This window comes from Elgaria multicarinata, chromosome 6 (assembly GCF_023053635.1).
Source record: "Elgaria multicarinata webbii isolate HBS135686 ecotype San Diego chromosome 6, rElgMul1.1.pri, whole genome shotgun sequence".
Lineage (NCBI taxonomy): Eukaryota > Metazoa > Chordata > Lepidosauria > Squamata > Anguidae > Elgaria > Elgaria multicarinata.
In genome coordinates this window covers 92,950,643-92,973,523 of record NC_086176.1, presented here as the reverse complement: position 1 = coordinate 92,973,523, position 22,881 = coordinate 92,950,643, and the positions used below count along the sequence as shown (strand labels likewise).

Here is a 22,881-nt window from a genome sequence, read left to right as displayed (position 1 = left end):
AAATAAATAAATAAATATATGTTTACTCAACTATTAATATGTGGGATGCCTGAATCTTGGAACTTGCTTTCCCTTTCAAGATGCAAAACATCTACTAGATATTTTCTTAACTAAGGGGAGTTTAATACTCCATAGCACAGCTAAAATACCTCTGTCCAGTGGTTGGGGTACTTCCAGTGGTACTTACTACTTAGTAGTGCGAAAGGAGGGAGAGACTGGCTCTAGTGCCGGTGGAAAGATTTTTATTACTGTATTTCTTCGATTCTAAGACACACTTTTTCCCTAAATAAACAGCTCTAAAAATGGGGTGCATCTTAGAATCGATGGCGTCTTAGAATCGAAGAAATACGGTATATGTTGATGTTGCTAAAAAAGTTTTTAAAAAATATCAGCTGGCCCAACGTTTCGGATATTAGAAATCCTTCAGGGGATATAGTTAACAGAAAATATACACGTATATTGTTATTTCATTAATGAATATACATAGCTAAATACATCAGAGAAGACCTACAGGATCTTATGTTAACAATCTATAATTATGAATATCATAATGCCCTAACAACTCTCATATAATGGTATTGTCTCTGATGTATTTAGCTATGTATATCCATTAATGAAATAACAATATACGTGTATATTTTCTGTTAACTATAGCCCCTGAAGGATTTCTAATATCCGAAACGTTGGGCCATCTGAATTTTTTTTTTAATTTTTTTTTTAACAAGATCAACAAATAATAAAAACCTTTCCACCGGCCCCAGAGCCAGTCTCTCCCTCCTTTCGTGCATACTGTAGTGCCTTTCCCTCCAACCCACTTCTAAGTAGTAAGCCAGGGGTAAAATACTAGCATGAATGCAGACTTCTATAACTTTAAATTAAGATATGTGAAGCCTGGGAAAATGCAAGTTCAAGAAAAAAGAATGGGCAACATTCGACGTTGTGCTAGCAGATGTCCACTTGCAAAATGGGACTTCCCTTCTCTCTCCCCCCCCCCCCCGCCCCCACCTGCAGTCCCCTATAACCCCAAATTTGAAGATGGGATGGGGGGGGATATGTTTTGCCACTGATGTCCACTCCACTTGCAGATAGGCACCGTTGGATTCCATCCAATATTTCTAAGTTTCAAAGTAACGGTTTGCCTTTATATTTACCATCTGACAGGTTTAAGCACAGCCAGTCAAGTGCAGAGTGTAGATCACCACCATACAAAATAGTATTTTTCATGGCTTCTTCAATATCTTCTGTCTTAAAAGAAAATCCTTGCAAAGCCATGTATACATCCTAAAGAGTTAAGAAATCATACATTAACGGAAGGTGGGGAGGATTTACTCTTGATAAATCATGGTGCACATGATCCTATCTTGAAAACAAAGTAAGTTTAAGAAAACTGATACAAACAATATATCAAATTTAGGTATAACTATACTACATGATCCTATGACTCACTCGCAGCCCCTTAACTATGGACCATCGCCTTTTACCTGCACCCAATTATTTAAAAGATGATTAACAGAATTCAGTCACAAATATATTCTTGATTATGCCTTTCAAAATGAGCACATATTATAATTTGCTAATGTACAGTAGACTATTCAACTGAACTGAAGTCAAATAAAAAATCCTACCAATTTCAATGAGGCCAAATTTATTTATTTTAGGGCATGCTCCTGGTGGTTCCACATGGAACTATGGCCCTCCTGGAGTACACCAGGGAGAGATGGGGGAGGATCTCACGATATGATGATCGCGGGATCCCACCTCTGTCTACATGTGGCGCACGACATTCCAAGGAAGAGGATGTTGCGCCCGCCATTTTTTAAAAAATTGGAGAAGAGTGCAGGAGCGCTCCTGCACAAAATGTTTTGTTTGTGGGGTTTTTTTATTAAAAAAACACCTTCCCCCCCACACCCCGATGGGCACAGAGCTCCTGAGTAGTTCCAAGCCCGGGTCCCAGGTCCTCACAGTTACTCACAAGGAGTTGGGACTAAAATGGGATGCCTGGCCACACGTCCCACGGCCTCGGGATCAGCCCAGGATCACGGAAAAGACACGATTGAAGGGTAGGGCAATATCCTGGGGCAAGGGAGGGATCATCCCTCCCTGCCCCCGGGATCCTCTGTGCGTCATGTGGATGCACAGCGTTGATCCCGGGGAAATCCCCAGGATATTGCCCCGTCTACCCATGGCCCAGGAGAACAGCCTTTAAAATGATGGCCCCTTTTCTCTGGAGTTCAGGCGTGTGCCAACACTGTGCTGCTTCCCGCACTTCCTGAGAACACCTATTTTCCAGGAAGCATTCCTCAACTGACCAGCCACCGGTTTTATTGGTATTTTGTTTCAAATTGAAGAATTTTAATATGCTGTTTTAATCTTTTTTCCCCCCTTTTAATCATTTTATTCCTATGTTCAATGCTCCAGAATCTATTTTAGATATGGAGTGGAAGATAAATATTGTAACTCACTTTGCTTATGACGATCCTTTCAGTGATTCTCCTCCCAACAATTACTACTGGAGCATGTTTCGTTGTTTCAAATGAATTAGAAATAAGGGGAAAATACTCACATACAAATTAACATTTGCAAAAAAGGGAGGGAGGGAAAAGAAAGTGGGTTGCGATGTTTCAGAAACATGAAATGAAAGAATTTAAGCTGACTACTATTGTCCGTAAGCCTCAAGAATCGCTGACAAACTGTGTCCATAACTTCCCTGTGCTCACATTGATACATAGAAACTCAAATTGGAACAGGGAATGCAAATTTTAATCCACTGTTTAGAAACCTCCATCTTCTCCTTCCAATGTTGGAGTATCATATGCTTTGCCATTCCTATTGTATGCATGATCTATACCTCAAGGCTTGGTGATAGGTTTCAAATATGTTTCATATAACTGAAGTGAGGATTCTTACACTTCACCTGTAATTTTTTAGCAGTAAGTCTTCTAGAAATCATTCCCTTTTCACCACTTTGTTTCTTATGCTCATTGATGACACCAATGATTCTTTTTTCCAGGTTATTGTTAATCACTACCTGTAAATGCAAAAATCAGTTTTAACCTGAGCAAGCTTTTGCAAATTGCTAGCTACAGTATATTAACAACTGAACAAAAGTGCAAACCCACAGAAACAATGGGGGGCACAAATAAGCTATTCCATGTTTTCATGTGAAAAGATTGATGCAAGAAATATCTGTGTCGGAAAGTGCTTAACGGGATTTTAATGATCAGAAAATGCCCAACACGCACCCAAAGATATGGCTCAATACTACTGTTATAGAACACTTTCATTTCAGATTATAACAGCTTGCCTCTCCACCCCATCCCTCACATGTCTTTCCCCCCTTACCTTCAGAATAGATTTATCTGCATTTGCGGAAGCACTGGAGTCAGCTGCAGAACCAAAGCTGTAGGTTTTTGGACCTGTATATTTAAAGAAAAGTTTCAATTAAGTTAACAATAAAAAAACACTGGAGCTGCTTATCTCATATAAATAATTAAGGACTTGCAGCACAATCCTGTGTGTTTCCCGTGTTAGTGGATTGGGTACGCGACCTGTCCTGGATGGGGTTGTACTCCCTCTGAAGGAGCAGGTGCATAGCTTGGGAGTTCTCCTAGATCCATCCTTGTCACTGGAGTCCCAGGTGGACTCCATGGCCTGGAGTACTTGGGGTGAGCTTTGGCTTCTCCACCAGCTATGGCCTTTCCTGGACAGCGACAACATAGCCACACTAGTGCATGTGCTGGTAACTTCCCGATTAGACTACTGCACTGCACTCTACATGGGACTGTCCTTGAAGACGACTCGGAAGTTGCAGCTAGTGCTGCTCGGAAAATCTTATGAAGACCATATAACACCCGCCTTAAACTGCATTGGCTGCCTATACACTTCCAGTCGGAATTCAAGGTGCTGGCAATGGCATTTAAAGCCCTAAACGGCTTGGGACTTCGGTACTTGAGGGAGCACCTCTCCCTATATATGCCTGCCCAAGGTTTGAGATCTGTGAGAGGAGCCCTCCTCTGCGTCTCACCAACACAAGACACACATTATGGTGGGACATGGGAGAGGGCTTTCTCTGTGGCAGCACCCTGATTATGGAATATTCTCCCCTTGGAGGCCCCACTGGCATGGATGCTGGCTTCATTTCAGCACCAAGTTAAAACATGGCTTTTTATTAAAACCTTTGAAGGCTAAAATTCTCTAGTGGTTGCACATCGTTTTAATTGTTCTTATTGCTTTTAAACTTTTCTAGTGGCTTTAGTTTGTTAATGATTTAATACATTTTTGGCTGTGTATATTTATTGTAATACATTTTTAGCTGTGTATATTTATTGTTTTACATTGTTCTGGTTTTATCTGTACATAGCCCTGAGATCCTAGAGCAAGGATAAAAATGTTATAATAAATAAATATGTATGCATGCTTAGTATTAAGTTCCACTGAGCACAATGTGACTTACTTCCTAATAAGATATGTTGTTCTTTCCAGTTAAAAAATTAAATAATCAAGAGGAGTCAGAGATTAGGCCATCTTGAATAAGCACAGCTCCCAATCCAGCCGAACAGTACCAACCGTCCTTCACAATTACTGGTCTAGTCATCAATCAAATAATAAAGTATAAAAACTAAAGCCCTAATCTTGTGTACAAATATAGAACGGCACAAAATATTTCGTTCATGGACATAATTGCACTAGGTTATGTTCTAAGCATCTGTCCCTAAGTTACTATTCCATTCACATATATTTTTTTCTGCCGGCAAAAGCTCTGAAAAAAGAAGACAGTCTACCACCTGTTTTCATAAAAATATGAAGCAACCAAAACTAATATCTTTACCCAGAAATGAGGCTAGGTTTACATAATATGGATTAGGTGCAATTTTATTTTCCAACAAAGTCCCTTGTGCCTACAAGAGCTGTAAGACAAAAAGGAATTAAGGTCTGATTTATACAGGACATAAATATAAATGTTACCCATGTAAATCTTCCACATATGCCTAATCATGTTAAAGTCAGCATACCAGCAATCAGTGACACAGGAAGCTGCACTGCTGGGCATGCTAACACCAACACCTGAATGGGCCAACACACATAAGTGCATCTTAAGAAGTGAATGGGCACACACGTGGAAAGTTTTCACAGGTAAGTATTTCCCTGTATAAATCAGGTCTAACCTTGAAACCTGGCAGGCAATGATGGAAGAGTTCCACTAGCTCAATTTCTGTCTCAAGGCTGCACATGAATGCAAAGGATGCCACAAATACCCTAGACAAGGAAGCAGCCTGTCAGGAGAAAAAAAGCAAAGTGTCCAGTTGTGGAACGCAATTCTGGCTTGATTCATCCCCTGCCCAAACCTAGCACTGTCTCTCCTAAGTGGATCACACTGAGTCTGCAAGCCTATATATACACATACCTGGGAGTCCCACTGAACTTAACAGGGCTTATTTCTGAATAGACATGGGGTTGTTTATTCAGAAATAAGCCCTGTTGAGTTCAGTGGGGCTCCCAAGTATGTGTGTATATCGGATTGCAATGGGTATAACCCCATGTCAGTCTGACTTAAGACCCATGCATTTCAAATGGTCTAATTCTATTATTATTAACTGAATTACAATTCATTCTAGAGCCAACATTCTCAGTAAACACACACAGCAAAACACACAACAAAAGCAAACGTATCTTTTTATTTTATTTTAAAGGCAGCAGCAACAATTAAAAATAGATTTAAAAGACAAAATATTCCAGCAGCTAAAACATAGAAAAAGACGACTTGAAAATGCAGCACTAAACATATCATTCAAAAAAAAAATGTTAACATAAGCAGCACTTCAAAGTTCTTTGTGGACGCAATCCGATGGATTTTTAGGCAGCAAAAAAGTCCTACAACTCCCAGCATGCTCCTTCCAGGACGGCTGGCTGGGGCATGCTGGGAGTTGTAGGACTTTTGTGACCTGTCTGAACATGCATCGGATTGCGCCCTTACATTCTAAGCAGGACTAGCATGGGATCCGACCCAGATCTTAGGGCTGCAGTGTGAGCAGCTGGCTCCGGCCTGTGCCTGACTCGGGAGTACCTTGCTTAAGGCGCGGGTCCTTGCCGGCGGGGCTTGGGCGGGCCGGCGGAGGTCTCTTGCTGGCCGCTTCCCCGGCGGCTCCGGACTCGCTCGCAGAGGAGCCGACCACTTTGGCCCGGGCTGCGGCGACTGCGGCGGGATGGACGGTCCCCGCCCCCGCGGCGCCGCTCCCGGCCTTGTGCTTTTTGTTCTTGCCGCCCATGACACCGAGACACTCCTCTCCGCTCTAGAAGCCCGACCGAGACCTCACGCCGGCTCTGCTTACATCCGGGCACGACCAGCGGCCCACAGTGACAGCCTTTCTGATTGGGCCGCATCGCGTCCAATGACCGGCAAGTCCTACTTCCCTCACCGGTTGACAGCCACTTCCGCCCAAAGCGGCAACCGCGCACGCTCAACTTCCTGCCCGTCTTCTAATGAACTTCCGGTCGCTTCCCCCGCCCCCATTCCTCCCACCCTTCCCTGTCATAAAGAAAAGGCTTTTTCTCCAGTGGATGCTGGTGGCTCCTATTTCAGTGGGGCAGTAATCCACTCTCGGTTTCAGTCATAACCAGTCAAAGGAGCTATCCAAAGTGCTGAAGCCTATCCCCAAAACGGGTTCAGCACTGTGGATTGCTCCTTTAGAGTTCTGACTGAGACTCAGAGCGGATTCACTGCCCCACTGAAGTAAGGAGCCACCAGCCTGCACTGCTTCTCTCTCTCTCTCTTTCTTTCTGGTCACAGAGATATTAAAAAATGAAGACAGAACTATCTGATTATCAGATGACATTCTGAAGAGAAATTGATGCTTTTTCCAACTTAGGCTTCTTTCGTGTGAAACATTAAAATAATAAAGTTCTATTAACACAGAAAATCCCAGGACTGTGTTTCTGTCCTTTTCTTCTCTCTGTGGGCGCGGCTGTGAAGGGTTACAGGAAGTTCGGCCTGTGTGCCGCTCTCTCTCCTTTTCCTCTATCATTGACGCGCGGTGCGCTGTGGGAGGCGCTCGCACGAACTCGCGGGAAAGATGGCGGACGCCTTCGGGGACGAGCTGTTCAGCGTGTTCGAGGAAGATCCCGCCGCCGCCGCCTCCGGCTCACGGAAAAAGAAGGGATCCCCTGAGGCAGCTGCTGTGGTTGTGGGCAAGGCCGGGTGAGGAAAACGCGGGAAACCTGATACAGAGAGGGGAGAATGGGCCAGGTAGTAGTCTCTCGCCCCTCAGCGGGACAAGAGTTGGCTGTTCCTGTAAAGATACCTGCAGTCAAGGGGACTTTTTCTGGTGCGTGGATTCAGTTATAATAACCAGTATTGGACAACGGCATGAAGGTGTCTCCGATATAGGCAACCAGGTGCCTTCCAGGCGTTTTAAGTCCCCGCCAGCGTGGCTAATAGTTGGGCATTATAGTCCAAAATATCTGGAGGGCACAAGGGGCATATTGGAGACGTCCCCTTACCTGTGTTAAATACACTGGGCCTATTCAGATGGCACTTCAGGCTCTGTGGTTCTCTGGGGTTAGCACTAACCGCAAGCTGTGCTGTCGCACACAACACTTTAAGCTATGATTAGAGCCGCTAACCCTGTTGCAGATGGTTCATCTGTGGTTAGTGAGTGAGCATGGTTTAGTAAAATACATCACACAAAACACCTTAAACCCTGCTCCTTAAACAAAAGCCTTAACCAGCAGTGTTTAAGGTGTCTTCTGAACAGGACCACTAAGAATTAAAAGACAAATTAAAACAATTTGGGACCGGGATACCTGAAAGAGAGCCTTCTTCCTTACCAAGCTGCCCAGTCACTGGGGTCATGTTCCTGGTGGTTCCATGTGGACCTACGGTCTGATTGGAGTCCACCAGGAGAAGAGCCTTCAGTGTGATGGCACCATTCCTATGGAATTCCCTGCGTTTGGAGGTCAGGAAAATACCAATGGTGCGTTGCTTCTAGCACCTCTTGAAAACGTTGTTTAAGGAACCGTGGTTTTACCAGAATACAGATTTTATCAGAACTCTGTTCTTTTAACAGTAGTGATTTTTAAAACAATCTTTTTTATTCTGTCTGTTGTTCACAGCTGGATGTGGAACAGTATATAAATATTATAAATAAATAAATCATAAAAGAGTTTCATGCCTCCCTAGTTTCCTGATCCCGTTAACATTCCTTCATGTGTAAGGCTGAAGTGGTGGAAATACATAGCTGTGTAAATAAAACAGTCGGCCAGAGACTCCCATAAGGCTTTGAAGTAAATATGCCTCCTCCCAAGCCTCCGTTGGCTAGTGGCAATGCCGATTCTTGGTACTGGGCTGGTTTGCATGATCACTACAACCCACCACGGCTTATTTAATGGGTTAATGGAGGGGGAAACAACCCTCCAATAACCCTATTGGGTTTGGATGGAATGCCAAACTGTGACAACACCCTGTTGGGGGTTGAACATTCAAAATGGTTTCCAGCACTTGCCGCAACCACCATGGCTTAAAAAAGCCATGGTGGTATGCTGTGATTGTGTGAACCGTGACAGTCAACTACCTGCTCTGTCTTGGGCCCACTCTACACAACTGCCCAGAAGAAGAGCAGAAGGCAAGAATTTATTTATTTATTACATTTCTATACCGCCCAATAGCCGGAGCTCTCTGGGAGGATACTGCTCCATCTTCTCAGACTTTTCACTGCTTGAATGTTTGCATAGGCATAATTTTTGTGAACCAACCAGAGACCGTTGACTATTGGCGGTATAGAAATGCAGTAAAATAAATAAATAAATAGGGTAGATAAACACCAGCAGTGTTTAGCAGCAGCAGCTGCGGCAGGGAGCTCCGCGATTCAGCAATGGTCCTTGGCAGGTGCTCAGTGACCTCTGATGCAGGGCTTGGGCAGTGGCTGCTGTAGCACTTGAGTGAAAATGTTCTCCTGGGTAATTGTTTCTAATCCAGAGTTGTAGTCACAAGAGGATCTGTGGGAGTCGGCAGCCCCTTCCTGATTTTTTTCCTTTGAATTTTTTTTTTACAGTAAATCTCTTTATTTGTAAATATATTAGGAAAAACTGCATGTAGCCGTTTATTTAGGTGTTAATTAAAAAGAGTACAATTAAATAACATAAGTCATACTCAACAGTTCCCTCTCTCTTAGACCCCTGCAACACAAAGTTTATGGTTCTGCTATAACCTGTAAATTCTGAGGAGGTGTGTGGGTGACAGTTTTTCCTACTAATAGTTTGTTGATGTAAGTGGTATTTTACAGATAGAGTGATATAAAGGAAAAAGTAGTTTTCTGTCTTTTACAATCTAAATGTCAGCAGTGAGGGAAATGAAAATGAGAGATGAAGGAAACTTGATATGGAACTGAGTATGCAATAGGTACACCACATTGTGCATAAGCTTATAATCTTAGTGGCCAATTGCCTCCAATGCATAAAGAAAAGTGGACCATTTCAGAATGGTTTCAATAACCAGATATTTTTTGCAGGAAAAATACCAACGTTTTCATGTAGTGGCAGATATCATGAGGTGTTGGGTCAGAACTGTGGAACTATACTCAAGACCACTTGGATACTGTATTCTAGTCTATGGTGGTTTACTTCAGCCAGCAACCAATATGGAATAAATTCAGCACATGGTAGAAAGATCAGTGTAATCACTTCATCATGGGGTGATGTGTTTGGAATTCTACACAGACTTGAAATTTCCTTCTGGCTGCCACACTGAAGAGATCTTTTTTAATTTTATATTTACAACACTTATATACCACTCCACATCTGAACAGATAATGAAAACTGGCCCTTGATACCTGATGGTGTTATTTATTTATTAACAATGTTTATGTGGAATGAACTCCGCAGCCACTAGTCTTTGGGACACGCTAGACCTTTGCAGCTTGTTCAATTAGTAGTTTATGCATATTCCACTACATAGTGGCATCTTCAGGCAATACGCTTCTGCTTCAGTTTCTCCATTTGGTGATAGCAAAAGTCAAGTGTTTTAAGTCACAGTGGGCTGCAACAGATTTTGAATTATCAACGCCTGGTTGTGACTTGTCATGTTGTGCAAACCTGGAGACCATGGCTTATGCGAGGATCCCTGGGTTTACATGACACAATGAACTGTATCTGGGCGTTGAATATGCAAATCCTGCCTGGACCATGCTGCAGCCCACTGTGGCTTAACCAATTAATATTGGGCTGTTTTAATCATGCGAAACAGGTCATTGGATGCTGTCCTATATTCTGTTTGAAAATCATTTGGGTTTTGTTTACATTTAGTTGATGCATGTTTGCTCACGTTGACTAATTGTGATGTTTGTGTTTCAGAAAACGATCAGATGGTAAATCTACAGCATCTGCTAAACCTCCAGCTAAAGCTAAGCGAGATGCAGAGGATGATGGTGCAGACATTACTGTTATTGGAAAGAAGCCAAAGTTGGAAGAATTTGCCGCAGAAGATCTCAAGTAAGATAAACTCATAGTTTGACATGAATGGTTGATGTGTGATAACTAGACAAAATAAAATTACAGTAATGGCCATTGTTATGCTGTCAAAGGAGTTTTATAAATGTTCACATGCATAACGTTATTCTTCCATAAATAATCCTATGAAAGGAATCATGTTTGAAAACTTTCAGGGCTTTTTGTCTCTCTGGGATGCTTCCAGCTTTAGGAGAGGCAGCTGGGATAGTATTGTAATGGTAGTGAGGGAGAAGAGCAGAGAACAGGCAGGAATATAGGTGCATTTTTTTCATATTGCTGTGAGCCCAGGGCAGTCATTACTAGCCCGAGGTGACAAGGTGAGTGGTAAATTGCTTTGAAGTCTTGTAAACTGGCTTATGAATTTTAGTAGTTGCACATTTGGAAATACTTAATCATGACTGCAGTCAGCTGAAATATGGGTTAGAATCATTGTTTTGTAAGATTCAATTAGGATGTCATTGTAATTAACTGGTCAATTAAGAGCATCCATAACATGATTATGTACACTATGAGTTGCTAGTACTAATTTATGCATTTGTTTTCAGTTTGGCAGACTTGATGCCAAAAGTAAAGGTACAAGCCGTTGAAACTGTTGAAAGTTGTACACATGAGGTGAGTGCAATGCAGGGCTTTGTTGTCTATACTGCACTTGTATGCATTTCCTGGCTCTTATAAGAGAGATTTAAAAGTGGTCTAGTGTAGTGTGCTGATGATGTTAAATTCTAAATTGAAGTACTGTACTTTTCCTCTATTGGAGTATGTAGCCTTATTAACTGCATTGAGTGCAATTTTTCTTGGTAGAAAGGCAGGGTACAAATCACATAGCTTACATTACAGGGTACACATGGACACATTTTCAATGAGAGCTAAGCATGTATCCTCCATAACTGCAGTGTCTGGAAATGGAAACCATTGAGAACTGAGCTGCCCCTTCCCTGAGCTACATATTTGTGCCCGGGTTTCCATTTCTTGGCTAAGCTAGAATATGATAGCAGAAGCACACAGAAAATGACTTTTATTTAGGTAGATAGTATAATTGAGGTCGGTAATATGATAATTCACCATTTTAGCTACCACAGCTTAAACAGAAAAGTTGGACAGAGCTTTAAAAAAATGAGAACGATCTCACTGCATTAATTTGTTGCAGTAAATCTGGGCCACTGCAAATGGGCTTAAGATGCATTAGTAGGGGCTATGGGCCGTTTTATGTTTCCCACCACTGACCCACCACTTGACAGCACCTTTTACAGCACTCTTTCACAATGGGCTGAGAGAGCTGCCAGTCCTGGAGAAAAGTTGTCACATTTTAGCTTGGAAACCAGCAGCAGAGTATAGGACCAGGCTCATCAGTAGTTCAACATGGTATTGGTTTTGTTTAGAAATTTACCCAGAGTAAATAGCAAGCTGATAAAAAAAAATGATTAAAAAATGTGGGACTCCGTTAGTGGTGGGCTTTATTGACTTAAGACATTGAGATGGGTTTAAGTTTGTTGAAATGGGTTTCTTTTTGAGACAAAGACATTGGGTGCTTTCTTTGTTCTTGAGAGAGAATCTAGCATTTTCTGAGGTCTGTTTTGGAAGTGCCTTTTTCCATTTCTTTACTTGTTCTTATTATAAATTTTCTTGAAATTTCTTGTTGGTGAGGGGATACTGGTTTGAAATGTGGATGGAAATATGCAGTAAGATTTTTTTAAAGTTACATCTACAAGTTTTTCCCCCCTTAGGTTGCTCTTCCTGCAGATGAAGACTTCATAGCCTTAAAGCCAAGAACTGGAAAAGCTGCAAAGGTTTGTGTTTGAAGGTCTTATGGCACAATCCTATGCATCTTACAATTCCCAGCATTCTCCAGGAGTTGTAGGACATTTTTCTGTCTAAATATGCATAGGATTGCACCCTTACTTTTTTAATTTCATAGATCATGGGAAAGAATGGAGGGGAATATCATGCTTGGACAGATGAGTGTTCTCTCAATCTTTAATAACATGGATTTGTCCCAAACGTCCTGTGCAATATATTTGCATGTTGTTAAACATCTCTTTGGTTTTGATGTTCTTTGAAAGTTGGAGTAAGAGGAAACCAAGTTGAGGGAGGAAAAAGAATTCTTAGGGTGATTATTTTTAGACAGTGATGTGTGTCTTTATATTTGAAAGTTCTTGTATTTCAAAGGTGCTGTATCTTGCAGTTTGGACATATCCAAAATTCAAACCAGCCAAACCAAGTAGCAAAGCTGTCTTCATATCCTATCTTTTCATGACCATCAACTTCTCTATCACCGTAATTGCATTAGAGTTGTTGGGGATATCCGTTCCCAGAGTTTAGCAACTACATTCAGTTCAGGACTTAAGGTGTATGCAGCGTTTATAATAACAAAGCATCAGCATCTTGCAAAAATATCTTGCAGAAATGTGCCAACTTGTAGTGTTAGCATCAAGCTTTTACGTGTTTGGAAGTGTAAAGTATAGATGAAAAGAGCCTTTTCAAACTAAAACTCAGCTCCACTCCATAATATAGGAAAGAATAGTTGTACTGGTTTATGATCATTTGGTCTAAATCTGTAATAGAAAACTGAAATACTGTTTTTGGTTTGGGGGGAAATTACCACTATATCATTTAACGCTAAACAAAATTATTTTCACATTGTACAAAAAAGACTGATGTAAGATACTCATTATAAAATGTTTTCTTTTCAGGAATATCCATTCATTCTTGATGCTTTTCAGAGAGAGGCTATTCTCTGTGTGGATAACAATCAGTCAGTTTTAGTGTCTGCTCATACATCAGCAGGGAAGACGGTGTGTGCAGAGTAAGTAATTCTGTGGTAGATTTAAAAATAAATGCAATAATTCCCCCCTTCTTTTTGTGGTATGTTTTACTAAAACACACTCCTGTGGCTGCCTGTAGTGAGTGAAAATTGCCTGCAAGTAACTAGATGATCTCTGGCTGCTTTTTAATATCAGCTTTCTAATTTTGTTACCCAAGGCAGTTTCTCTCTCCCTCTCTCTGTGACTCTGTCTTCCTGTCTGTCTCTCTCAAATAGAGAGAATGGTTCAATTTGCATTTCACGATAAAGCCAACCTGGGGATAAGCCACCATGGTTGGTTGTTTGCTTGTCAACGCATGTTTATCCCAACAGATGATCAGGCACACCTCAGCCCTCCAGCCCACTCCTTGCACGTATCCCAGTGTTTTTTGTGTGGCAACCTTTCTTGTCTTGTCTCCTTAGCCTGGCCCCCTACCAGCTCCGATCACTACCTCTTTTTGATCTCCACTTTTTTCCCCCAGTGCCACAGAATTGCACAATTGGGGACCAGGGAGAAATATAGCGGACCAGGGAGAAATATAGCGCAATTCAGAATCACCGAAAATGGGGGCGTGGGTGAAGGTGAATAGAATAAGTGAACCAAAATGAGGGGAAACACAATATCTCCCCCTTGACAATGTGATCTTCTGGCCTTAAGTGTTGAACTGACACTTCTCAGTGTGCTCTACCTGTTCAGCACTTACCTGAGTCTCCAGCCAATCCAGAAATGGGAGATATTGCCCCCCCCTTTCGCAGCTCCTTGGAGCAGTCACTGCTGGGGTTACTTCAGCTGCCATTCTCCCTCATCTCTTCTCAGCGCTAGGATGATTTTGTTCCCTTTCTTCTAGAAATCATGAAGAAAGGGCACCAGAGAGTGCCCCTAATATGTTTGTAATTCTTAATTTGTTTTTTTTAAATTTGCGCTCCTTTACAAGTGTGGAGGAGCAAATAACAACTTCTATAAGAGAAGGCAAGATTTGACATCGATAGAGAGGTAGTCATTGGCGAGAGAGGCTGGAAGCAGTACTGCCAAGATTGCAAAAAGCGGCATGGGCTTTTTTGCAGCTCTTACTGAGTGGTTCTGTAGCCACTTAGCATAAACTGTGGTGCAGGTTCAGACATCACAATGAGCTATCTTCAACAACCCTACTACAAGCTATGGGTTCTCAGGATGGCATGTTGGGGGGAAATAACCACATAGGATCGCCCATGCCTCTCTGACCTTCACTCATAAACCACCACGGCTTATTATGATATGTGAACCCAGTCAATATGAACCCAGCTCCATTTGCCCACCTTGGTATAACAGCATGGCACACTGTCTGCTTTTGTCTTTTTGTCTGTCTTAACCAGCAAGTAGTTTCAGTTGTTAATGGACATATAATACAATAATGTAGACTCATCTGATATATTTATATTTCCTTACAAGATTTTTAAACTAGTTACTGCTTTAGGTTTGCTTACTTTCTTGCTCAATTGAGAGCATCATGAGTCAGACAGTAGCATAGCCATGATCTCTTAAATACCTACATGTTGTCCTTTATTTATTTTTGTACTACTGCAGAATTGGTTCTCAGTCTATGTCTATTTGGGGAAGGTTACTAATAGGTGGTAGGATCTGAATTGTAACACCAAATGGAAATAGATTTAAAGCACTTGAGAATCTTTGATCAATTTTCTTGCTTATATCAGCTGGCCTAGTGCTTGCTTTTTTGTTTGTTTTTCTCAATGTAACTCCTCTATAAAACTCTTGACAGACATTATAGAAACGTAAGGTGTTGCTAATTATAATCCTTCGTTATAATGAGTACTCAATTGAATATGCACTGCAGGTATGCCATTGCTTTGGCTTTAAGGGAAAAACAGCGTGTGATATTTACCAGTCCTATTAAAGCTCTGAGCAACCAGAAATACCGTGAGATGTATGAAGAATTTCAAGATGTTGGTTTGATGACTGGGGATGTCACCATCAATCCGACAGCATCTTGTCTCGTAATGACGACAGAGGTAAGCTTGGTTGTTAATTACCCTGTACTGGTCCTAGCGCTTGCTGTTAGACTGCCAGTTAATTCTCTTCACGTTATTCAGGACTAAGTCCCACTATGTTCACTATTACATAGTGTTTACTAGTAAATGTGTTTAGATTGTAGCATGAGATACCCAGTTGGTGTTAAAGAGAGCAAAACAGAGATGTAGCAAAGATAACTTATAGCCAGCACACTATGCTAAATCATCTTAATTTCCCCTCTGTCATTGTGCCTTTTCTTGTCTATAATCTAAGTTACAGTGTCCTGTGTCTCCTGAAGTCTTCTGCTCTAATTAAAGTTTATCAGCTAGGTGCATCATTTACACATTTCTTTTTCTTTTTAGATTTTGAGAAGTATGCTTTACAGAGGTTCTGAAGTCATGCGTGAAGTTGCTTGGGTTATATTTGATGAGATTCATTACATGAGGGATGCAGGTATTTTGTATTTACTTATTTGTGCATGGATTTATGCTTGCAGAAAGATGATAGAAATGATGTTATGCTATCCAATAACTTGTCTTGTGAATTTTCTGTTTCTAGAACGTGGTGTGGTATGGGAAGAAACCATTATTTTACTCCCAGACAATGTTCACTATGTGTTCCTTTCTGCCACTATCCCAAACGCACGCCAATTTGCTGAATGGATATGCCATCTTCACAAACAGGTAAAATGTTAAATACCTTATACCGCATGTGTGCATGAAAGAATTGCCACCCACAGTTAGCTCACATTGATGTGGATCATGAATTAGTCTTAGTATTGAAGCAGAAATCCTCTTAAACACATTGGTTAGGTAAAATGATACAAAACAAACTTCCTTTGTTAAATTAAGTGGTACAGAACTGTCCATGAGGAATGGGAATTGAGTTGGTCGGGGTTACCATTACAGAGACATTTTAGCTTTACTGGCTCTCTGGTGCATGTATTGAGCCCTATGGATTCTATTGGCATCACCCTAAGGCTCTAGCCCAAGAATCCATGTTTGTTCCAGAGGGCCTGAAAAGCTGCCAGGAACTTTGTTGAGGAATTGGAACCACCAGAGGTATAGAATATATTTGTTTCCTCTTTGATTAAATGAAAGAGGCCTGAAAAGCTGCAAGGAACTTTGTTGAGGATCTTGAACCTCCGGAGTTTTAGAATATATTTGTTTCCTCTTTGTTTAGATGAAAGAGGGTTGCTCCCTGAAATAGGGAAAGCATATAGACGCTTGCCTGATTGCCATGCTGACAAACCCATAAGGGTACCTTTGAATTGGCCAATCAAAATCTCTAGGGAGAACAATGGGCCAATCCTGAAGCGTCCCCACTACCCAGACAGGTTAACCACTATTTGATCACCTTTGATAAACTTTTTTGCTTTTGAATATTGAACTATGCTTCTCTGTATTGCTAGCTAGATGTAAATTAATCTGCTGTATTTGCCCAGAGAGACCTTGCACACACAGCCATTTTTCTCATGAGAACAGAAATATGTAAAAATAAAGTCTACACTTTGGAGTTTGAATGAGTGTTTGACTAACTTTCCCATTTTAGAAGTAGCTATTCCACATTTGTAACAGCAGAGTCCATAAATCTGCTGTGGTTACCACACCTCCAGTTAAAGGCCTGCTAAGGCCCATCTTGGTTGTTGTGTACACACAGAAGTTCACATGAGTGTGAGAGAGAGAATGTGAGGACGTATGGCAACATTAAGTGCAGCTGGATACTATGTATTTACACAAAAATAAGTCTTGCTAAGTTCAACAGGGCTTATTCTCAAGAAAGTGTGTGTTGCAGCCTAGTTTTAACTGCTTAGTAAGGGCTTAAATTCCTGGTGTTTACTTTAAAACTAATTGCTGGCAGAATAATCCCCTTGGCAATTCTTTGCCATTCGTCCTTGTCCCCAACTGAACACGGTTTTAGTAATCTGGCTCGCATTGTTATAAGGATAAATACAGGAGCTAAGAATTGTAAATACACTGCATTTTGTATAAAAGCACTTTATTTTAAATAATGCATTTCTCTCTGCCAGCCTTGCCATGTGATCTACACAGATTATCGGCCCACTCCTCTGCAGCATTATATCTTCCCAGCAGGGGGAGATGGACTTCACCTTGTGGTTGACGAAAATGTAAGGAAATGTTTGTTTGTTTGGAATGGATGATGTTGTGCTTGTAATTTTAAATACTAAGATGTGGGATGAAGACTAAGGGCCTGGATCCAGAGAACAAAGATACATCTAAGAGCTCTGTGTGCTCAATAGGATATTTGATTTCTTAACGAACAAACTCATGTGCCGTTTCAAAGACTACTTTTGAATCTGCCCTCAGCTTTAAAAGTGATTTGCCGTGCAGCACAGAAGAACAAAACGGGGACTTGGTTGTGCATTTCTTTGGATGCAAGTTTTTACTGGGCTAATGTGCTTTACAAAAGGGACTTGCAACTAATGTACAATTTGGATTATACTGGGTTGTCTTTGGGTTTGCCCACTAGGGTTTTTTGTAAAGCTTTTTGTACTTCTGCAAATTATGGGGTTTCTGTAATTCTACTGATACCTCCCTCTCTTGCATGAACAGTGCCTTTTTAGCTATAATCGGATCAGCACTCAAAGAATGAGTACTATAGTCATCTGAGAGCTGTGTCTAGTTTATGTCTAGTTTATATCAAAGGCTTCTATAATGCAGTTCTCTGAAATATGAGGTCACATTTTCCTATCATATAAGTTGTAATTATTTAAAATTTTATTTGTGTTTTTAAAACATGGATAGAGTTTCAGCCACTGAGCTTGTGATATCTCCATAGTGTATCTTTGTTGGGACTGTAGGGATCTACTTAGCTGGGATTATGTGGTGGCTCTCAAAAATATGGAGACCTACTTTCTGTGGAATAATGACAATGTGCTTTCTGTTTCTTTTCTATCCTGGCTGCCCAAGTTCCTAACCCACATAGTTACTAAGACAAGAGGATGCGTCTGCTTAAATAGCAGAGGGGAGAAAATTGGAATGGGACTTGAAGACCTGATGGTCAAAAAGCAGGATATATATCTAGTGAATGTAAATATGGGTCCTTACAATACAAATTAGGATCGAGTCCCAAATTCTGTAATTCCTGACACAGATTATGAGATACAAATAATGCATATGCAGATTAAACATACGTTAACAAAATTTACATTTTTCCCCCCAGGGTGATTTTAGGGAAGATAATTTTAATACAGCTATGCAAGTACTTCGAGATGCAGGTGACTTAGCTAAAGGAGACCAGAAAGGCAGGAAAGGAGGAACAAAAGGTGGGTGTTAACCTTTCTGTTGAAAAATTGTTGTGAAATAAGCCAGAAATTGGCTTATTTCAACCAAAACGTAAGTTTTAAGTTTTCAACCAAAACTTAAACTTTTTGCTGTCTTTGCTATCTTCATAGGTCCATCAAATGTATTTAAGATTGTAAAGATGATCATGGAAAGAAATTTCCAACCTGTAATCATCTTCAGTTTCAGTAAGAAAGATTGTGAAGCATATGCTCTTCAGATGACAAAACTGGACTTCAACACAGGTGTGTGTATTAATCAGTTCTAATTGATGACTTAACTACCATAAATTGGCATTACTTCTAATTGCTGGTTTACTTCAGCTCCATTTGGCTGTTCAAAAGTTGTAAGCAAGAAGGGGAGCAGGGATGCGTGCTCTGGTTCTGCCCCCTCCACTTACGATCTCCACCATGTCGATGGGGGAAGGCCTGCAGCAGAAATGTGTTCAAGTGAATGAAGTTACAGAAGTTTCATGTGATCCGGAACCTTGACAAAGCAGGGTTCCCAACTGCGTGGAGCTTTGTAATTGTGTTCACTTGAATGTGGTTTCATTTCCGCTATAGACCTTCCCCCATTAACATTGAAAGGTTGTGAGTGGAGGGGGTGGAGACAGAGCAAGTTTCAACGCTCTCCTTCGTGCTTGCAACCTGTGAATGGCAGAATAGGATTTACAGTGGCCAGGTTCTAAAGAGGGGCAGCTTGTGCTGGACCATTGGCATTTAACCTTTTTTATTTGAACAAATGCCCCTTACGACATGTCACAAACTGCTTTTAAAATTTCTCTCCCAGTTAAAAACCAGTTTGCTATGCACAATGGAGAACTGCCATTTGAGTTAAAAACGAATCTTAAAGCCCCATTGGCTCACAGAACTAGTTTCATGTTTCTTTGGGCCCAGGCCAGCATCTTGAAAGTGCTGGCTGTATTTATTTTACTTTTATACCGTGGCTGTTTTATTCTACATAATTCTTGAGGGTTGTCTTAATCTTACGGTTTTAAACATTTTATTGTTAACATCCCAGAGAATGATAGTTAATGGGCCATGTACCAGCATTGTCTATAAAATATCCCTTTTCATAGGATTGTTCCCTCCATTTTTTTTCAGTAGTATCTTTTGTATAATAAAAGGACTTCTGATGTTTGCATTTTACTTGATTACTCAATTAGGCCAATTCCATTTTGAAACAATTTGAATAGCTGGAACATTTATAAAGTACAATGTTGCTGAGCTCATTTTCCACAGAAAATGTGTTCTACTTGTCATGCTTCCAGAAAATGTGAAAATACACTGCTGCAGGAGAGAAAAGTGATCTACCAATTTTTTAATGGCTCCTCTAGTGTTTCAGCGTTTGACAGAAGAAAAAATAATCAAAACAAGAATTGTTGCTTGTTCTTATTACACGTAGCTAATGTTTAATTGCTTTACAAACTTATTTAAAGTACCAGAAATTGGCTTTAGTTATCGTGCCTGTGTTTACAATTTTATAATTTGTGTGGGGCAGAGTGATCTCAGAAGATCCCAAAAAAAAATCTGAACTGCCCAACATGTTGCGAAGGAGCTTGTAACCAGCTTCTCTCGCATTTCCACTAATACTTCTGAGTAAAATTCTTTTGCACATATAACATTTTAGTGAATTTCTTGTTGAGGCTTTGACATCATTTGGTTTAAAAGTAAGGTAGTTTGTTGTAGGGACAAAGAGTTTATTCATGGGCTTTTCTTCTTTCAGATGAAGAAAAAAGAATGGTTGAAGAAGTATTTAATAATGCAATAGACTGTTTGTCTGATGAAGACAAAAAACTTCCTCAAGTGAGTATTTAAAGATAATTAACACACTGACCTACTTTGCATGCTATGCTAAGCCACGTTGGGTTGTCACCATGGGTGGTTGCAGGATGGCTTAGCGTGATGTCTGAACCTGGTGCAGTTTTTTCCATTGTGTTTTTTTTTCCCACAAACAAGCTGCCCAGAGAACCCATGTCTTATAGTAGACTTGTTTAGGCTAGCCTGTTCTCAGGGCAAAAAGTGGCCAAAAAACCCACCTCCTGGTCACTCTTCATGATCTTGCTGACAACATCCCCTCTCTTATATCTTGAAATGACTCTGGTAATTTTGTCCTCCACTTTGTCACCTCCCTGGACAGGCTCACCTTACCACCACCACCACCTTCAGGGAGATTTGCAGAAATGTAACTTTTTTATGCAAATCTGCTGAAGTGCAAGTTACATTTGTCCAAATCTTCCAAAAGGTAAAATGTATATATTAAATTTGTTCAGTTCTCCACAAAAGTCGGAAAAAAGAGTTATTTATTAATTTAATGTATTTATTACATTTATATACCACCCCATAGCCGGAGCTCTCTGGGCAGTTTACAAAAGTTAAAAACAGTAAACATTAAAAAAGTAGACAAAATTTAAAAACCATCAGAAACATAAAAACAACAGTATAAAAACAACAGTATCCATTTAAAAACAACAGTTCTGGGGGCCGTTAGAAAACAAACTTAGCATTGTTAAATGCTGTTAAATGCCTGGGAGAAGAAAAAAGTCTTGACCTGGCGCCTGAAAGGTAACAGTGTTGATGCCAGGCGAGCCTCATCAGGGAGATCATTCCACAGTCGGGGGGCCACCGCTGAAAAGGCACGTGTAAAACTCCCCGAAGGTGAAAAATAAAATTCTGCAAAAAAACCACACCCAGTCTTCTCTGCTAATGAGCACATTTGCGTTCATCAGCGGGTAGGCTGCTGAGGTCATGCTGCAAAGGCCTGTGGAATATGTGCCAATAGTGGGTGGGAGGACTAAGGGGAAAACAAGCCACAGCAAGTCACAAAGAGCCTGATCGTCTGTCAGGAGGAACCTGGGTTAGCGAGTGAACAAATGTCAGGCTTGTGCCTAGACTGCCTGCTGATGAACAGGGCAAAGGGGAGGAGGTAACTTTGTGGATGTCAGTCCCTGAATTAGTTTATACAATATAGAGTATCTTGTGCACCAGTAAATATTCCCTAGCCATTTCAGCTACATGCACTATGTACAAATGACCTTAAATCTTGTATTAATTGAAACTGGGGCATGGGATTTGGCAGAGAGACTATGCCTGCTCTGGCAAAAGCTACCTCCCTGAGCGCCGGTTTTATGCTTCAAGTACTTTGGGTTGTACTATTCAGTGGTGTCCTTCCTTCCATGGATGCTTTTTGATCCAGCAAACACTTCTGTGAGTGGAAGGTTGAAGGGAGGTGATTTTCACACACATTTCCCTTTCTTCTGCAGTCTTCCTGTACGAACTTCCTCTGGAGCAGTTTGGACTGTGGGGAGTGTGGCAGCGTAGAGGGGGAATCAGCAAAAATGTCGTTCCCTGTCTTCTGTTTATGGAGGCAGTCACTGTATTAAAGAGCCTTCCAAGAGTGGAAGATATTGTTGGATACAACTCTATAATATTTTCTTCTAGTAGGTCAGAGTTGTATAAAACTACCATATGGCAGTTGGATACATTGCAATGTTAGGTTTAGCTTGTAAACATTTGTGGCTTCAAAAAATTGGCTTTCATGTACTCTGACAAGGGGTAGGATTGGGAATAAAGCATCCATAAACTATTGTGCCTTTTGAGAATTGTATATTAAATGGAGTTTATATTCGATGGTCACCAAAAAAATAGTATCTAACATCTGCTTTTGTCAGAACGCTCACGATGAGGTTAAAAATAATGTTTTGTATAATCTTGAATAGCTGGAGTTCAATCCTAGGCAACTTTTTGTCCTTTGTTTGTTTTACACTGGACTTGCATTTTGCATTTTTTTGGTAAATCTCCTTGCCTAACAAAAAAAAAAATCTTGTTTAACACCAGTAATGAAGTATATGGTTTCTTACAAGTCTGAGTTACATGTTACTACATTTCATTTATTTTGGAGGAGAAATATATGTGAATTTTTGTTCATAGGTTGAGCATGTGCTTCCACTTCTGAAGCGTGGCATTGGAATCCACCATGGGGGTTTACTTCCTATTCTAAAGGAAACCATAGAAATACTTTTCTCTGAAGGACTGATAAAGGTATGCGCTATTAAGCATATATCGTAAATTACTGGCTTGCTGAGTTTTATGATATGAGCAGGGCATTCATCATGAATAATGTGTGCATCACATAGGTAATATTGTAAAGCCCTGGTCAGCAACAATTTTTGCACAGGGGCTAAATCAGACAGGGAACCTCTTTCAGCCTGAGGGCTGAATTGAATGTTAGAGATTCCAGTGGTGGGCAGATTCAAAGGCAAAAGAGGCGAA

At 40.8% G+C, this 22,881-nt stretch overlaps 2 protein-coding genes across 2 annotated transcripts in view; one reads left to right on the top strand and one right to left on the bottom strand.

Moving 5' to 3' along the window:
- The window catches only part of DHX29 (DExH-box helicase 29), a 42,241-nt gene extending 35,955 nt beyond the window's left edge, over positions 1-6,286 (bottom strand). The window contains exons 1-4 of the mRNA XM_063128060.1: positions 6,065-6,286; positions 3,343-3,416; positions 2,915-3,028; positions 1,152-1,281 (exon numbers count right to left, since the gene is read on the bottom strand). Coding sequence (XP_062984130.1) covers positions 1,152-1,281; positions 2,915-3,028; positions 3,343-3,416; positions 6,065-6,266 — 520 coding nt within the window. The 5' untranslated portion in view covers positions 6,267-6,286. The remainder of the gene's footprint in view (positions 1-1,151; positions 1,282-2,914; positions 3,029-3,342; positions 3,417-6,064) is intronic.
- A 778-nt stretch (positions 6,287-7,064) lies between these two features.
- The window catches only part of MTREX (Mtr4 exosome RNA helicase), a 55,258-nt gene continuing 39,441 nt past the window's right edge, over positions 7,065-22,881 (top strand). The window contains exons 1-13 of the mRNA XM_063128062.1: positions 7,065-7,195; positions 10,345-10,482; positions 11,046-11,112; positions 12,225-12,287; positions 13,191-13,303; positions 15,133-15,307; positions 15,671-15,761; positions 15,867-15,991; positions 17,338-17,436; positions 18,492-18,594; positions 18,724-18,855; positions 20,336-20,415; positions 22,540-22,650. Of these exons, the coding sequence (XP_062984132.1) occupies positions 7,071-7,195; positions 10,345-10,482; positions 11,046-11,112; positions 12,225-12,287; positions 13,191-13,303; positions 15,133-15,307; positions 15,671-15,761; positions 15,867-15,991; positions 17,338-17,436; positions 18,492-18,594; positions 18,724-18,855; positions 20,336-20,415; positions 22,540-22,650 (1,422 nt within the window). The 5' untranslated portion in view covers positions 7,065-7,070. The remainder of the gene's footprint in view (positions 7,196-10,344; positions 10,483-11,045; positions 11,113-12,224; positions 12,288-13,190; positions 13,304-15,132; positions 15,308-15,670; positions 15,762-15,866; positions 15,992-17,337; positions 17,437-18,491; positions 18,595-18,723; positions 18,856-20,335; positions 20,416-22,539; positions 22,651-22,881) is intronic.